At 34.7% G+C, this 19118-nt stretch overlaps 1 protein-coding gene across 21 annotated transcripts; it reads left to right on the top strand.

The window, feature by feature from the left end:
* Positions 1-6139, top strand: LOC127798225 (protein FAR1-RELATED SEQUENCE 5-like). 21 transcript variants are annotated; one of them, XM_052331658.1, is made up of 10 exons: positions 6-164; positions 262-385; positions 698-870; positions 1012-1116; positions 1686-1736; positions 1876-2062; positions 2474-4043; positions 4136-4273; positions 4391-5782; positions 5871-6139. In XM_052331658.1, the coding sequence occupies exons 5-7, from the start codon at positions 1724-1726 to the stop codon at positions 3369-3371; spliced, it is 1098 nt and encodes a 365-aa protein (XP_052187618.1). In that variant the 5' UTR covers positions 6-164; positions 262-385; positions 698-870; positions 1012-1116; positions 1686-1723; the 3' UTR covers positions 3372-4043; positions 4136-4273; positions 4391-5782; positions 5871-6139. The 21 variants fall into 21 exon arrangements, with proteins under 21 accessions (XP_052187600.1, XP_052187606.1, XP_052187612.1 ...); XM_052331640.1 differs by having other exon boundaries at positions 1-164; positions 1876-4043; XM_052331646.1 differs by lacking the exons at positions 698-870; positions 1012-1116 and having other exon boundaries at positions 1-164; positions 1876-4043; positions 4391-4547; positions 4739-4797; positions 5585-5782.
* The last annotated feature ends 12979 nt before the right edge of the window (positions 6140-19118 follow it).

The raw sequence follows: 19118 nt of genomic DNA on the forward strand, positions 1-19118 counted from the left end.
TATTGGCAAAGCCCGCCCACGCCTTCATCTTCATCTTCATCCTCACTCTCCCCCCCCCCCCCCAAAACCCATTGTCGACGAATATAGATAGGGTTCTCTTCACCATTGCCGCCTGGTTTTTCAAGCTGAGACGCCACTCCACCATTGTCGCCGGCTTTTGCAAGGTGCGCTCTCTCTCTCTCTCTCTCTCTCTCTCTCACTCTCTGTGGGACGCCCCAATTTTTGCTGAGATCTCCTTCACTGCGATATTGTTTTTGCCAGATTTGGTCAGCGTTCGCTCGCTCCTCTTTTGGTCGGAAGTCCAGAAGATCAAGCCGGCGGTGGTTCCTGTTCCCTCGCCGCCGGTTGTTCCCTCTCCCGTCGCCGCCTGTCGTTCCCGCTCTAAGTAATCCCCTCTCTCTCTCTCTCTCTCTCTCTCAGTTCATTCGACATTTGCTAGCTGTGGCTGTTAGTATTCCTTCCTCTCTCACGCACAATATGATTTCATGAAATTCAATTTTTTTTTTATTTGGCATTACATTTTGCTGATATTATGTTCAGTTGTGAATTTATTCTAGATTTAATGTTTATTTTTATTTAATAGTTGTTAAAATTAAAAATTAGCAATGTTAGCTAACATGAGTGATGCTAAATAAAAATTAGAATACTCTGCTTGCTCTGAAATTAGAATAGCTAACACTAACCTAAATGAATACAGAATAACTCCCCGACAGGTGCTTCATTGAGCCATAGGAAATGAATAAAGTCGTAGAGCTTTGCACTTACACTAACCTGCCCAGATGGGAATTTTGAAAGATTGGTTTTAGTTACTCGCCAGCTAATCAAGTGCAACAGGATGTTGTTCCCAGTTTAAAACCATGCAATTAAGAGGTAAGTAATTTTAATTACCTTGTATGGTGTTGGATTCAATCTCCTTATGTGGTCTGGCCACATTTGCTCCAGCTGTTTGATGCAGCGCTCCCTGATCTCCTTGAGAGGTGGTAATTTTACTCTAGCTTCATCTTCATGCAGAAAAAACAACAATGTTGAGAAATGTCAAGATATTGATGCCACACCTAATTTCAAAGATGCCAAGATATTGATGCAGACTAAGCCCCAAACCCTATTAGCCATTAGGTAAGGAAAATGAAGCACCATAAATGATGGGTTTTAATGTAGAAAAGTGGACGTCAACTCACACAGGATTTGCTCCTAGAAATTTAAGGACTAGAGAGCTAAATTATGCATTTAGTTGGGGCAATCTTTGAATGCCCATATAAACTAATACCCCAAGGTTCACCTGGCTTCCCTGGCCAGTAACACTTCAGAAGCTCCTCAACACGCTGTGGCACCACATATGCTCTCTTAGATTCATTAAAGGGGTGACGACACAGAATGCGTTCTGCCACCTGTAATCAAAGAATAAATTAGTGATGTTTCTACAATTCTTTGCTTGTTCTAGAATACTCAGATCTTAGAGGTTTGTCTGCAAATTAGAGGTTTGCTGTGAACGTATTTTTGTTGTGATATTTGCTGTTTACAGTTGCTGTGATTAGTTTGCTGTTTAGGTTCCTGTGAACAGAAATTTTAGTTGCTCTGATTTTTTTTTATTTTTGTTGTGGTTTGTCTATGTGAATAGATTTTTGTTGTTGAATTTGTTGTGAGTTGTTGCTGTGAACAGAATTTATTTTCTAATTTTCTTGCAGATAATCAATTCTATTTTAGAAGACGAAGGAAATGAAAAATGAGTGACATAGGTATGTTTGTTTTTTTTTCTCCCAAATCTGGCACAACTTCCTTAGAATACAGCCGTATAAAACAAAGAAAAACAGAATGTCTATGATAATGCAAATTATATAGCTAATTCTCATATGATTGTACCTTGTTTTGATCCAGGAAATCATATTGTGCTTGCGGAATCATTCGAAGATAATGAGGAAACTTTCATTGCTAATGAGGAAATTATAGAAGATAATGAGTGTCCTACGTTAAACAACGAATTTCCAGGAGAAGACAGTGATTTTGTCCCTAAGGTTGGAATGAAGTTCAATGATGAGAATGAAGTTTTCGAATTTTATAAAAGGTATGCTTACCATGTTGATTTTCCTGTTAAAAGAAGGAATTTGAAGAAGGGTGATGATGGGGTGGTACGACATGTGGGATATGCTTGTAGTCGAGAAGACAAAAGAAATATTAAAGCCAGCACCTCTCTAAAGCCTCAACCAACTATTTAGTTAGGGTGTAAAGCTAGGATGACAGCATGTTCAGATGTTTTAGGAACATGGCAAATAAGCATGGTCCATCTTGAGCATAACTATAAAACAAGTCCAACCAAATCTAGGTTATATCGATGTAACAGGCAGTTGAGCGAACATGTGAAACGACAGCTTCAAGTGAATGATATAGCTGGAATTCCATTACACAAAAGTTATAACTTAGTTATTGTTGAAGCTGGTGGATATGAGAACCTGACGTTTGTGAAAAATGATTGCAGGAATTACATTAATCAGGTGGGGAGGTTAAGACTTGGGGAAGGAGATGCTGCTGCTATTCAAGTTTATTTTTCGAAAATGCAAGCATTTTGTCCGAGTTTTTACTTTAGTGTGGATTTGGACGAAGAGTGCCGATTAAAAAACGTCTTTTGGGTTGATAATAGGTGTAGACAAGCATACAAGGAATTTAACGATGTTTTCACATTTGACATCACATACTTAACCAATAGGTATGAAATGTCATTTGCTTCATTTGTTGGTATAAATCACCACGGACAGTCAATATTGCTTGGATGTGGTATAATTTTCAATGAGGACACCAAGACTTTTGTGTGGCTGTTTAGGAGATGGCTTGAGTGCATGGAGGATCAGGTTCCCGCAGGAATAATCACTGATCAAGATAAGGCTATGCAAAATGCTATTGAGATAGTCTTTCCTAACACGAAGCATAGATGGTGTTTGTGGCATATATTAAAGAAGTTGCCTGTAAAATTTGGAAACCATAGTTGTCAGGCTTATATTTTTTCGGCCATACATGATGCGGTGTATGAATCACAAAGTCCTAGAGAATTTGAAAAAGCTTGGAATTCAATGATTGAGAAATATGAATTGCATGACAATGATTGGTTGTCTGGACTTTATAGAGAAAGAGGCCGTTGGGTCCCATGTTTCTTGAAAACTAGTTTTTGGGTAGATATGTCAACAACGCGACGAAATAAGGGTATGAACGCATTCTTCGATGGATATGTACACTCGAAAACCTCATTGAAGCAATTTATTGAACAATATGAGCGAGCAATGAGGTGTAAAATTGAAAAGGAGTTTCAAGCCGACGTTAAGTCATTTTCTCAAGTGGTCCCATGTGCATCGAAGTATGATATTTTCAGGAAGTGTACATAATCTCAAAATTCAAGGAGTTTCAAGAAGAGTTCACTGGGATGATATATTGCGCGATTGTGTCTACCAAGGAGGGACTATTGGGTACGAGGTACGAGGTACGAGAAGATATCATATTTGACGAAATAGTGAAGCAAAAAAAATATTTGGTTGTTTTTGAGGAAGATAAATGTGATATTGCTTGCAGCTGTCACATGTTCGAGTTTAAGGGAATAATTTGCAGACATGCTACTATAGTTTTGATCCAAAATGGTGTTAGATCAATTCCTGAGAGATATCTTACGACGATGGAAGAGAGATGTCAGTAGATCCTACATGAGGGTCAAGATCAATTATAATGGTTGGATTAGTACGCCTAGCCAGTTAAGATACGATGAACTGTGTAGTGCGTTTGCTAAGGTAGCAGACTTGGTAGCAGATGATGAAGAACGAACCCGAGCAACTATGGAGTGGATCCAATCTCAATTGAATGCATTGAACACATCCAAAGCGAATTCGAGTTGTGGTAGTCATATATATGCTCAACATAGTGTGCAAGAACAAGTCCCTGATTGTGGAGGGGCAACAACAGCTTCAAGCGGTCAAATATTTGATCCGAGATGCTCGCAAACAAAGGGAGCCCCTAAGAAGTTTCGCAAGAAGGGCCCATTGGAAAGAAATACCAAGAAAACGAAGGTATGTTTTTATCTATTTTTTACTTACCTCAAAGCAAGATGTTGTGCTCGAATTCCCGATTGTAATGGTTGTTACTTTCGTTGGATGCCTAGGTGGGATCTTCGAAATCAAATGAAGGCAAGGCACCAAAGTAAAACATTGTTCAAGATACTCAAGCATTCAATCAAGGTTTTTCACAACATGCACAGTATCACACGCTTACACCATTCTCGTACGCACAACATTTGATGGTAAGTATTTGGATAAGATTAGGTTATAACTTGTATTTTTTAAAATTTTCACAATCTCTTTTAGGTTATATCCTAGGCTTTGCGTGCATCTTTTGTAGTTAATCTCTTTCGCTACAGGCTGCTCCCTATCAAACTTGGAATATTGCTCACGGAGTGCCTACCTTTGGCATGGCTCATCCTTTTATGCCAATGAACCCGCCCCACCGACAGCCTGATGACAACTCAACAGATTTTTGAGATCATTGTATTTTTTAAAATTTCACTCATTGAGACGGTGTTTATTCCTTATTTAATTGAATATGCTTGTATATATGTTCCCTGTATTTCTGAAAAAAACAAGTTTCCCCAGATTTTCTTATTCCATGTTCTTCCTTTTAATTCTATTTGACTTTTCATTTGTGATTTTTGAGTACTTGCTAGAATAAATACTCTCTAACTATGTTTTCATGTATTGCAACATTGCAGCTGCCTGAATATGAAGAGAGCAGAAAGAGTTTTCCCAAAATTTGCATGTCTGTCAACCAGTCAGGATCCTCTCCTTGTGCTCTTTGTCCTTCTTTAGTTCTTTTAGTTACCTTTTGTGTGGGAGTTGATGCATTGAGTCTCATTGACAATATCAAATGGAAAGATGCAGTGACCATTTACGATGGTTTGGGGACATTCTAGGCTGGAATCAAGAATCATGAAAATAATATTTTCTATAGAATATTGTTATATAAAAATGCTATCAAAATGGTTTGGTAGTGACCGTTTTAAAGAATATTGTTATTTAAAATTTCACTCATTGAGATGGTGTTTATTGCTTCTTTAATTGAATATGCTTGTATAAGTTGTATAAGTTGAATCTGTGATTTTTTTGTCAAGTGGTTGATGTTGGTTATTAAGGGCTTTAGTTAGGGGTGGGAAGATGGAATAGATTTTTTGTCAATTTCCCTTTCTCTTTGATTTTTAGCTATTAATCTAAACCAAAAAAAGACTGATTCTACACATTCTCATTTGGTTTCTACCCCTTTTTCTGTTGAAATTGATTTAATTATCTTTTAAACTTGTATTTAAAAGCTTGGGTTTACCCAATTCCTCTTTGGTTTTGGATTCAATTTCCACTTTTGTTTCTAATTCGTCAATTGATCATAATCTTCCTGAACTGAACTATACATAAAATCTCTCTGTTTCGTGCAATACATAAATTCTTTACTTGTCTTCCTGAACTGAACTATACCATCAAACCATTTAGATTTGAGATTCACTCCTGCAACACAAACACCTGAATATAACTTTAGAAAGTATTTAATCAATGCTTTCTTTCTTCAGGTCAATGTCAATTTTATCTTTTGTCTATTGATGAAAACCACTATGTCATGGAGATGGACCTCATAAGAAGGTATTGATCTTTTATAGTCAGCTTGGTAGAAACTTTTGAGATTCATATTGACAACCATGCAGGTCCTGAAAGAAAGCTTCAAAATATACTGTGCCATTAACGATGGGATCATCAATCTAGTGGACTTGGTATGGTTGTACTTTTCCTCTTCTTGGTAATTCTTTCCTGAACTGAGTACACTTTTAATTTCTGATGTAAATCTTTAGTCTCTTGCAGGTGTTTTCACTGAAGTACTTGCAGAAATATATAAAATGAACTGCATTGACCTGCTTCCCAATTGTCGAGTGCTGAAGCCTTGCATTTCTGGGTCTGTCAGGTTTAGGTGGCTGTCTTCTTGATTTTCTGTAGTCATGGTTTGTAGAAGACATATCCAAAATGAGTTGGAACCTGCAAGTTGAAGCTAACTATGTAAATGCTAGCTTTCCTTATAATTCAACTGGTAACTTTATCAATTTCTTTGAAGCCCTTGCATATGAACATGTGAATTTCATTTTTGCTGCTGCACTACATGTTTAGGTACCCTATTATTTGTGATGGTTTTTGTTCCCCTTGGTTTATGTTCTTTGGCTTGGCAAGATAAATGTGTATATGGACTTAATTATGCCTATTATTTACTGTTATCAGATTTTGGTTTAGTGTTTGTTCCCCTTGGTTTATGTATATGGCTTGGCAAGATAAATGTGTATTGGTGGTGAGGCTTGATGGTTCAAGGCCAAGTTTTGAATTTGTTTTTCTTCAACATGCAAACATTGGCTAGTAATTCTGAAAAGGTCATTAAATTCTTGCTTTGCCGGTTAAATATAAATTTCAATTGATTGTGGAACACAACAATATGGTATCTTCATATAGTTTGGTGAATACAAACTAAAGTTTTTTAAGTTCTTCATTCATTTAGTTTTGGACACAACAAAGTGACATTAATTTCTATAAGGGCACAGAGACATGATTATAGTTTTCCATATATGGCAAAATCAAGCATCTTAAAATCATTTACAATTATAAAGGCAAAGAATGACTTGAAAAAAAAACTACATAATAGCACTGTCAAAAATTTTATCAAGGAAATGCTTGTTCTGATTTCAAATATACCAAAATATCAAAAATTGTGTTAAGATTTTAGCACTGACTAGGATAATTATTTATCATACTATTAATTAAGATAATAATAAGTTACAAATACTTAGTTACCAAACAACATATGTGCTTTCTGTCTAACAATTATTTATACACTGATTATACTAAAATCAAATACCTAAATCTATTACCTTCTTTTTTCATCAATTATAAAATCAATATAAAATAACTCAATCCTAACACTATTAAACTCTTAACAAATTTATTTTCTTTGGTCCTATATTTTTGGAACTTAATTTTCAATTGAAAGTTTTCTTCTATTATAGACCTATGTTCTTTCTCAAGTTTTAGTATTTTTTCTTTTCTCTTTTAAGTCTTTTTGTTAAAAAATCATCGTTTGCTTTTATAGTATTATCTATTTTTCAACTATTTATGTCATGTTATATTTCAACTTATTCAACAGAACTTCACATTATATTTTTTTACAAACTGTGCGTTCATTATCGATTCATTAAAATCATTTATAATCATCCTATTCACAAAACCATCCAACAATCAATTTCATTCTTATTAACAATTTTTTTATTTATAAGATAACAAATTACCTTTTAGAATCGACACCTCAAAAATTTTCTTCCGGGATTACTCTTAGTTCATGATGTATAGCACCAAACAAGTACACCATGCCCACACACGATTCCTTAACGAGAGATAGAATAGTTGATTGAAACTTCACCAATTTTCAAATTAGAAGTCATCTTAACTAAAACAGTAAAATTTAAAAAATATGATTTAGTTAAATAGCACACACTAAGGATTATACAACAAAAATATGTGGGTTTTAGAAAAAAAAATAAAGTCCAAGCAATGCCATGAGAATGATCGCCTCTATTTCGCTCGTAGCTATCCATATCTCTCCAAGCAGTGCTTTATTCACTAGGCTCTCTACCTCGAATCAAATTAAGTTTTCACTTGTTTATGTGTAACGATAACTTAATAGAAGGAGAACCATATAAAAAGGGTTCAAATTAATTGTATAAGTTCATTATAATCACCATATTTTATTGAATTATAGTGTGTATTTTTTAATATTTTAAAAATCACATATACATTTCTTTTATTAATCAGACATTAAAAAAAAAAAGAAAATAATGTTTATATTTATAACAACCAAATATGTGCACAATTTAACCTTGTTTCAATTAGAATGCAATAATAATAATGCAGGGCAAAAGTAACCAGGCACCGGTGCGAAATGATTAAGCCACCATTGAAGTGCATTATGCTATATTTAGAAAAAAAAAAGTTATCTTTCAAAAGGGAATTGGGCATCCCAGGTGTGATGTTAAAAGCAATGAAATGTCAATGGGGACAAGTTGCCATCGTATCAAAAACACAAAAAGGACATGGCTGAAATTGTCACTAATTGTAATAATTCATATGAATAGACTGTGACATATGTAAACTTATAATAATTTTACCTACATTTATAGGAGTTCTATTTATAATTAATTTATTATTATTAGTCCCTTAGGGTATGGCCACTCAAGAGGAGAGGTGAATTGAGTGATTAAATTTTTTCTCAATTTTAATAAATATTATTGATTAATGATTTTATTGAAAAATATATATTTGATAAATATAATAAATTATATTTGAGATTAATAATAAATGTAAACTACAAGATATAACAAAAATAAATATAATAAAGTACAACATAATTTATAGTGGTTCGATATCTTCACACACATCTAGTCCACTCTCTCAAGATCTAACCACCCTTGGAGTTCCACTAAATCAGAATCACCAAGATTTCTACACTAGCTCACTTTGAAAATTAAATATACACCTAGATTACAATGACTTCTAGGCAACCACTACACTGAAGTTTTCTCCCTAGTTTATATTGGAAACTAGATTCACTTAGATTTTAACGGATCTAGGAAACCTATACAATCCTTAATAATAATTTAAATATTACAAATAATTTGTCCACATTTGGACACAAATAAACAATTAAGAACAAATTATATAAGGTAATAATATTTAAATAAATAAATAAATTTGTAACCTCAAATGGAGAAGTTCGGATTTGTTGAAGAAGACTTGAAGAACTTTTCTTCTCTTGCCTTGTGGCTTTTTGATGGATGTGCAATAATACTTCGAGAGCCTCGAATTATTTGGATGTTTTATTTGATAGCGTTTGAAAGCTTTCGGGTGCTTTGAATATGTAATGGAAGTTCTTGGATACTCAAAAAATGAGTTTGAGGGTATTTATAAGCATTTTAGCCACTAAAGAAATGATTAATATAAAGTTTGAAATTCAAAAAATATTTAGACTTTCTCAAATAATAAGAAAACATGTCTTATATTAATTCAAAATAAATTTATTTTTTGTATGAGAAATCAAGATTTGAAAATTCAAATATAAACTTTTAAGACATAAATTATTAAAACAAGAAAATATGTCTAAAAGTAATATCCTTTAATTCAAAATAAATTTATTTTTTGTATGAGTAAGAGAAAATATGTCTAAAACTAATTCTTTTTAATTCAAAATAAATTTACTTTTTGTATAAAAAAGAGAAAATATATCTAAAAGTAATTCTTCTTTAATTCAAAATAAATATATTTTTTGCATAAGTAATAAAAAAATTTATCAATAAATAAAAATTCAAACATAAACTTTTGAGACATAAATGATCAAAATAAGGAAACATGTTTAAAGACAATCCATTTTTAATTCAAAATAAATTTACTCTTTGTACCTACTTTTAATTCAAAATAAATTTATTTTTTTATATGAGAAAGAAATACATTTATATCATAAAAATATTTTTGTTAATCATCAAAATTTAATTAATATGAGCAAGTTGGTTCAACATTCTCCCAATTTTTTATGATGACAAAAAAATGATTTATGAGGTGATTAATGTAATAAAATATTTTTGAACTCTCCCTTAATTTTATACTTATAAGCTATCTCTTTCAAAAATACTAATAGTATAAAAATATTTTGGATATAGCTTAATAGATAAAATAATTTTTAAGAGTTTTAAAGACCAAACTTGATTGTCAAATCTGATGTCTTGATTACACTTGCTTGATGTCATATCTCTCAGATATACTATTTCCTCACATACACGAAAAAATATCATAATATATTTTTCTTCCCCCGTGCAAAAATAATATACAATTCACACTCTCATACATATAATCTCTCATCTCATAATATCTTATTCTTCTCCTATTTTTTGTCATAATCAAAAATACATTGTTAACGAAGAAAATAAAGATATATAAACAATATAGCTCATGAGAGAACTATATCGAGCATCATTCAAGATTACACAACATCAAAGAAAATAATCATAGTATAGTCAAGGGATATATTAGCATTACAAAATTTACAAAGTAGTAATCTAACCCACGTTGATAGCTTTGGATTTTGTCGATGCTCAATGTTGATGATGGTTGCCGAACACGACGGATCCAAGTTCATCTATATCACCTGGGAATGACCATTGGCTGCTACTAGTTTTGACTGAGTAAGGTTGTAAACTAGTCTCTTGAAAATAAGGAAATGACACATTTTCTTCTTGGATGATTGGGTTTTCAAAATTCCAAATAGGGTTTGGATCATCTACGAGAAAAGATCCATTGTCATAATATGGATTTGAATTGGTTTCTGGGTGAAACCAATTTTAAACATTGAGAGAGTTTGTATAAGAGTTTGCAAATAGTAATTCCTCCAATAAAATTAGATGAAATTGAAGATCGACGACTTGTTGTTGGAGGGAGAAAATATAGGATACACATCCATAAATAGGATTTTGAAACCTAGCTTGAACTTCATACAAAAGTGTAGCAACAGCCCCATAACGGTCACTAACCGGAAGTTGGTCCAATAGCTTTGAGCCATTTTTGGCACCAAAAACCTTATGGGTAGCTACAAAATCAGTAAGTCCTTCTTCATGACAAAGAAAAGGGCAAATACGCATGATATGATACATTTTCTTCTTAATATTTTGTAGGCACCGCACGAAGAATCGGGTCCTGACATGATTTTCTATTTTTTTTAAAAGAATGGTTAAATCTGGCCTGATCTAAGTACTAGGTAGACCTGGTTAGATTTAACTAGATCTGGATACTAGATAGATTTGACTGGATCTAGGTAGATCTGGTTGGATGTTGGGACTGGATAGATCTTGATAGATTGGGTTAGATAAATAGACAGACGGACAAACTACTATGAAACCCTAACAAAAATAATCACAAAGATAGAACAAAAAATGCAAATGAAAATGAGCTCACTTTGAATCCGATCAAGCAGGAGTAGCAACTGACGTAGGTTTGGGCGACAACAACAGCAGTGGTAGGTGTAGATCTTTGCAATAGTAACAGCTGGGCGAGCACGGATTTGGGCGGCAGCAACAGCGATGGTCGGTTTGGGGGCCGCAACGACGACGAGGCTGTGGCGAATGAGGAAGATGACGGGTGAGAAGGTAGTGAACGAGGAGACGCTGGAGACAGCGGCAAATGAGGGAGATGATGGCTACCGGCTAAGAAGGCGACAAATGAAAGGACGTAGGAGAGACGACGAACAAGAGAACGACGGAAAGGCGATGAGAGAGAGAAAGAGAAAGATCAATTTCGGGAGACAGAGAGTGAGAGAAAGAGAACAGATGGGTGAGGACGATGACTTCTTCTCCTCTCTATTATTATTGTTATTATTATTATTTATTATTAATATTTTTTTTAAGAACATAAACGAAATTTGCACAAATTTCCCTATTTCAATATTCTAAACTACCAAAAGAGATTTATTATCCCTAATTCCCTTCTAATTCATTTTTGAAAATTCATTGTGTTCCAAATATAGAAAAAATCTTTTGGTCTTGGAACTAATTTTCAATCTTCATTTTTCTTGCACAACTTTGATCCAAAATTTATTTTCTAAGACTTGATCTATGCAAGTTAGCTCAATCATTAGATATGAAGGTCACATTGTAAAGTATATTGTCCTTATACCTTGACTTGGTTATCCAATTATTTGATCTATTGGATGATTTTGCACAAATTTATAATTTTTAGGAAGCATACCTAAATTATTCTCGTCTTAGAGAGATAATTTTATCATCTAATTTTCTTAGCTTTCTTTCTAAAGATTTGAAAAAAAATTATCATTTGAAAACAAAAGCACAACCAAATAATCCTAGAGAAATTTTCTACTACAACATATAATGTTTTCCAACCAAACTTCTAGTTTGTGTGGGTTCAAATGGATCTAAGTGCAAGAGTTGTAGAGGTTTATTGGTTGATATTTCGTTCTTAGAAAGCCTAACAACTAGATCAAAATTTTCTTGATTAGGTTTGGATTTACATGATCTAATATATCTTTTATGCCACAAAAATAATATCCTCATTCTTTACTATTTGGCATTATCTTGGAAAGAGACAAACTTTCCATCTTTGGAAGTGAGATCTTATAAATAGATCTCTCACTAGTCATGTGACGTAAGCATCCACTTATCCATATATCAATTTGTTTCCCATTGTGATCCTCACGCATATCCATATATTTGATAAGATCACGTTTTATGTTTGGGTACCCATCTATAGACGGGTCCTTTGAATATTTCTTCATTGGGATAAAATAATTTAATTATTCTTGATGTATGTGGATGAGGAACAACATTTAAAATTTTATGATCTAATTCATTCATTATTTGTATTACCCCTTTGGGTATCCACATTTGTACTATGTTATTTCTCTTAGGTTAAGGTCTCCATCTAGATTGTTTCCATTCTCTCTTAGGTGTTTTGTACCTTGGTTTGGGTTTTGAATTTTTTTTTTGAAATTAATGTGGCTAAATTTTTCTCTATTGCATTCTTTTCCATTATTAGTTTATTATTTTGAGTTTTTAATATTTTGTTTTATTCTTGAAGATTAGTTAATTGATCTTTTAATTTATCTTCATTTTCTTTCTTGAGTTCTTGTGATTTTTCTTTTAAGTTCTTTATTTCACTCTTTAATTTTTCATTTTCTTCTTTATGATTTTTCTTGATTATTTTTACTTCTTTCTTAATAGATATATATTTTATATATAATTCTTCGTATGTTTTTTGTAATTCTTCTAACTCTAAATTATCTTCTTCTTTTTCATTTTCTTCCATAGCCATAAAGCATACATGTGCCTTTTCCTTGTTGGATTAGAATGACTTACTAGAATCATCCATATCCCACGCGTGAATGACATTTCTCTTTGATTTCTTACCTATTTTTTCTTCCTTCTTCTTTTTCTCCTCACCTTTGAATGCTAATGTTTTCTTTTCATTATACTCTTTAGTATTATCATTCATTTTCCTTAACATTCTAAAAATATTTGAGGCTTTTTCGAACCATCCATTCAAATTACTAATTGTCTCACTAAGCCATAACTTACATATTTGATATTAAGACATAAGAAAACTTATTTTAGAATTATTGGTTCCTTCATGAATTCTCTCCAATTCTTTTCATAATTCATGAGATGTGGAATATGAAGACAATTTTTCACATTTACTAGACATTAAAGAACTAAAAATTAAATACCTTGCCTTATGGTCCATTTCTATTTTTCCCAGGTCTTCCTTTAACAATTCTTTCTCGTATTGAGATGATAGATAAAATTCATCCCTAACAAGTTTCCATAAAAGATAGCTTATGGAAATGATATAGGATTCCATCATAATCTTCCAAAAAGCATAATCATTTCTAATGAGCATTGGAGAACTAGAGGGGATTGAGACATCACCTAGTGATTGACTAAAATAAGAGGCCATTATAAGATCTTATCCTAAGATTTGAGATTAATAATCACAAAATTTTAGGACCCGCTCTGATACTAATTGTTGGTCCCTTAAGGTATGGCCACTCAAGAGGGAGGTGAATTGAGTGATTAATTTTTTTTAATTTTAATAAATATTATTGATTAATGATTTTATTGAAAAATATATATTTGATAAATATAATAAATTATATTTAAGATTAATAATAAATGTAAATCACAAGATATAATAAAAATAAATACAATGAGACATAACACAATTTATAGTGGTTCGGTATTTTCACACACACCTAGTCCACTCTCCCAAGATCTAACCACCATTGGGATTCAACTAAATCAAAATCACTAAGGTTTCAACACTAGCTCACCTTAAAAACTAGATACATACCTAGATTATAATGGGTTCTAGACAATTACTACACTAAGGTTTTTTCCTTAGCTCATATTGGAAACTAGATTTACCTAGATTTTAACGGATCTAGGAAACTTATACAATTCTCAATAATAATTTAAATGTTACAAATAATTTGTCCACACTTGGACACAAATAAGCAATTAAGAACAAATTATACAAGACAATTCTAGCGACCCGTAAATGGCAAATTAATTTAATTATATTAAAAAATAGTAATTTTTGTGGTTTTAAGGAAATAAGAAATTAGGATAATTAATTATGTTATTTTAGAATATTTCTGGAATAAGAAAAAATTGAAATAAATTAAATTGTGGGATTTTTATAAGTTTTGGGTGTTAATGTAATTAATTAAGAGGGCGTCAGTGTGAAGTTCAAAAGATAAGGGGGTGCTGGTGCGAATTTCAGAAAGGGCCGAAAATCACTTCAAATATAATGTAAGGCATATATAGGTTGAAGGTTGGTGCGGGCGCGAGCGGTCACGCGCGAGGTGGCCAGGCAGCGGACGCGGGTTTGATTCTGCGTGTGGGTAGGCGCGCGAGGCTGGAATTTTGGCTGATTTTTAATCAGCCAAAGGCGTCCGAAACGACGTCGTTTTGATTGAGGCGGTGGCCACCTAGCGGTTGGCCCGCGCGTTGCCACGTGGCGCCCTCTCCTCCGCTCCTTTTTGCAAGAATTTAAAGCCCAAATCGGGCATTTTTAATGCAACAGAAACAACAAACATTTTGGGAGAAAAGCAACGGGCACGCAGGAGAAATTTAGGAGATTTTGGGGCTGAAATTTGGATTAAATCAAATTTAATTCAAGATTTAATTTGCCAGGTATGTAGAGAAGCTAGTAATTAATATTCTGTACGGTCGAAATTTCGTTTAGAGTCCAAATTTGTTAATTTTGGCAAATAATTTGGACATTGCAGTGTGTATAATTTTTACCGCGCTTGGCCAAAACGAGCCTAAAGATATCTTCGTAAAGGCAAGTTCTTGATACCCTCCTTGTTGATTCTTTCATTGTCAATTTATTTGACCTCCCTTCGTTTGTTTCGACTGTTAATAAATTATGGAATTTTAAACGGTTTGTTTTAAAATTTAATTTATTAAACTAGTCTCGAGGGTTTTATTTGTTGGTTGCTTACGGGGGTTTATGCCACCCCCAATCCTGTGGGAATGATGCCGTACTCACTCGGGGTTAGGTTCTTAGCTGTTCGGGCATTATTATAGATTTTAGTTATTTATAGGCTAGAGCGGTTGGGCAGTGGGGATAAGGATCGGTTGTTCGGTGACGGAGTGACGGTTGTACGGTCTATCTTAGGCCGTCGGCTGGTCTCTCCTATCCACTGACCGTTGACCGGTGCCAAACACTGTTGACTGGCTCTGCCGTTACGTGTTTATAGCATGACTGGTATCATTTTATTCTTGTTGCATGTTTTGGCGTGCACATGGGTATGGGCTGCATGTTGGGGTTTTCATGATCTGGTATGCTTGGTCATAGACATCCTAGCTTGGTTATGATGCATCCAGCACGGGCATATGCATTGCGTGTGGTTTACTATATGGGTAGAGCATAGCCTGATGCCTGGATGTATGGGCGCCATGTATCACGTTGATGCTCACTACGCCATTGCATTTTTATGTCCATTGCATGGTTACTGGTAGTTATTAGTTCTCGGACGGGAGTACCGTTCCGAGGGAGCCTATGGCTCGGGTGTCGGGAGTATTGACATGGATACGGGTGACGGGAGTACCGACCCGGGACAACGTGCCCAGGTTTGTGGAGATTTATGTTGCCTTTTAGGACAGCGGCAGGTTGGTATGGGACTTGGGTGCCAGGTGTCTTATGTGGGCCCTAAGGACCGGTATTTGCTTTTATTATGCTGCACTATTGTATTGTTGCGTCACATGACTTGTGTGTACGTGCGAGACTGTGTTGGGGTGATCTCCTCTATTTACTGTACAACCTTCCTTTTCTTATAATTTGCTGAGTCTTGCGACTCACCTTACTTTCCATCATTCCAGGTAAGGGTAAAGCGAAGGACGAGGGCGAGGATCGTTCCACTTAGCAGCCAGCTGTGTCGGTAGGTGTATATTTAGTTTGCCTCCGTTGTCTCTGATGTTTTGTTAGGAGTTATGTCTCTCATTTTTGACTGTGCCGGGTTGTTCCTTATATCTTTTATTTGTTAGCACAGGTGTCTGTATATTTTTTATATACTCCTTGACCGCTGTTCTAACGGGGTAGTTGTGGGTATGCATGTATATCGTTTTGCTTCTGCTATTGTATTTTTTTTTTATATGTATGCATGCCAGGGCATTTTGTCTTGTGTTTATTTCTCTTCCTTTATGTAAGCGCTTTCATTCGGATAGACCGGGTGGTTGGGATATCTGGGCGGGGGTGCTTACAATGTTGGTATTAGAGAGTCATTGAGTCAATTTGGGGGACAAGTAACTATACACCAAGGCTGTTAGGTAGAGTTAGAGTGTTAGGTCGTGTCTGTCATTTCAAAATGCGTTCTAATTAATCTTGGTTATATAGGACTCATGGACGCACGTCGTGGTAGACCGCCGATGCGAGGTAGAGGGCATCTTGTTCCTACTCCTAAGGTACCGGCGATAGGTATAGGAGATGAGAGACATCCAGGGCCTCCGGACATGCAGGAGACATTGGCAGGTATCCTACGGGTTGTGGACATACTGGCGGCATCACAGTTACGTCAGGAGTGCAGTTATGATGGTAGGACCGCTACGGCCTAGGCATCACATTCAGGTACGCCGGGAGCAGGGGATAGTTCTGGTGCTGCATTGCTTAAAGATTTTATGGCCCTACGTCCACCAGAATTTAGTGGAGGCGCCGACACGATAGAGGCCAAGGATTGGCTACTGGCAGTGGAGAAGCATTTGCGATCTATAGGTTGTGCAGAGGCCCATAGGGTTCGACTGGGGACCTTTCTGTTGCGAGGTGATGCTGAGCGATGGTGGGAGACCACCAGACAACGATTTGGAGATGAGGGCCCAACATGGGCATAGTTTGTCGCGGCGTTCAATGAGACTTATGTACCTGCTTGGATCAGTGAAAATGGTGGTCATTGTCGTCAGGACCAACGACAATAGCACTGCGACATCACGTCGGAGGTGGAGATGCGGTGAAGAGAGAGAGAGAGAAAAGGGAAGTCGAGAGAGAGAGGGGGATATGTGGGTTTCCAAGAAAGCACGACCAATTTGGCTAGGGATTCAAAATATTTGGACCTTCAACTTATCGTGATAAACTAGTGTCAAAATATCATGACAATTTGGAGTTGTCAACCTATCAGCCAAAGTGTCAAACAATTATGCTACACTGACAATTTGGTTGACAACTCCAAATTGTCGCAATATTTTGAGATAAGTTGAATGTCCAAATATTTTGAATCCCCACCCAAATTGGCCGTGTTTTCTTGGAAACCCACATATTCCATTCTCTTTCTAGACTTCCCCTCTCTTTGTCTCTTTATTCTCTCTCTGTCTTTCCACCGCATCTCTACCTTCGGTGTGATGTCGTGGTGCTGCCGTCGTTGGTCCTCATGGCAATGACCACCATTTTTGCTTGCTGTGCATCCCTAACACCGTCTGCTTTTTATTCGCCTGGTCTGGATCTGACATCTCCTTCATGCGAAGCCTCTTTCTCTCTCCATATCTTTTCTTCTTCCCCAAGCCTTCATCTGTTGCCTTATGACCTAGCCTTATCTAGCTATGATGGCTAGCAGAGACTTGTTGGCATTATAGTATTGCAGTGCAAGTTGGTGCAATGTTCACATTATAACTTCCAAAATTTGCAATTAGGCCCTTCATCTTTGTTTCCCCTACCACTTTTCCCTTTGCAACCATGCCTTTTGCCTTTTGAAAAATAACACAAAGATCCTTGTGAGTCTAGGTTCCCTAGATTGATCCTCACTAGTTTGGAAAAATTCATTAAACCCCAAAAATTTGTCAAAATACGTTTTCATCCCAAATCTGAACTTTTTTGATAAATTTTTATTTCCTTTCAATGTTGGTTTTGATAGACAAGATGATCAATAGATAGATCATCATGGTCGACTAGGGTTTTGAGAAAGAGAAGAAGAAATTAGATATTGAAACGAGATTTTAGGGTTTTATATTATAAATGGATAGGATCCGATCCACAAATAAGATCCGTTAATATTTGAAACGAGTGATTTGAATCATTAGTTGAACAAAACTTTGACTTTGGTTGACTAAACTTGTCTAAAACGTTTAACTTCTTCTTAGGTTTTAGGAATGGTTGACCAGATGGAATTCTCTAATTAACTAAAGAGTTTTAAAAAGTTATGAAGTATTTTTTTATGGAATAATTGGTTAATCAAAGTTTAATCTTTGATCAACTAAAGTCCTCCAAAAAAATTGAAAGTTCTTTTGATCTCCAGGATTGATCGACTAGTTAATGATCTTTAGTCGACCAAACTTCACTAGTAAGGCTAGACTTGAAATTTGTTTATCTTAATTTCCTGTGTTTGGTTGGTCACAAACATTTTTTTGATCGACCAACTTTCCCTAGAGTATTTTATTTCAATCTTTTCATTGTTGTAATAGACTATCATTCCAATTCTCTTTTAATTTTGCAAAACTAATATTCATTTAATGGCTTTGTAAAGATATATGTCAATTGATTGCTTGTGTTCACATAATCTAGTTTAGTTTCTCCATTTTACAAATGTTTTCTCATAAAATGATGTTTGATTTTGATGTGCTTTAGCCTAGAGCGTAATATTGGATTTTTAGTTAGTTGTATTGCACTTCTATTATCATATCTGATTAATAGTGATATTGTCATATACTAGATCATATATAGTCTTCCATTTGATATCCATAGTGCTTGAGCATAATAGCTTTTGAGTGCTATATTCTACCTTTAGCTATTGATAATGCTACTGAGATTTGTTTTTTGTTGAATCAAAAAATAAGAGAGTGCCACAAGCAGTGCCGAACCTAAGTTTTTGGGTTCCTGAGGCGAGATGTGAAAATGGGCCCTAAATTGTATAGTACATTCAAATTTTATTTTTTTATAATAAAATATAATAAATAAATAAATATTTATACCATAAGAATAAAATTAAATTTTTTTAAATTATCAATTAGAAACTACCATAAACGAAACAAAATG

Source organism: Diospyros lotus, chromosome 3, assembly GCF_014633365.1.
Source record: "Diospyros lotus cultivar Yz01 chromosome 3, ASM1463336v1, whole genome shotgun sequence".
NCBI classification, from domain to species: domain Eukaryota; kingdom Viridiplantae; phylum Streptophyta; class Magnoliopsida; order Ericales; family Ebenaceae; genus Diospyros; species Diospyros lotus.

What these genes read in the sequence shown, in the direction of transcription:
- LOC127798225 (XM_052331640.1), top strand. Translation starts at nt 2,232, where the DNA reads ATGACAGCATGTTCAGATGTTTTAGGAACATGGCAAATAAGCATGGTC.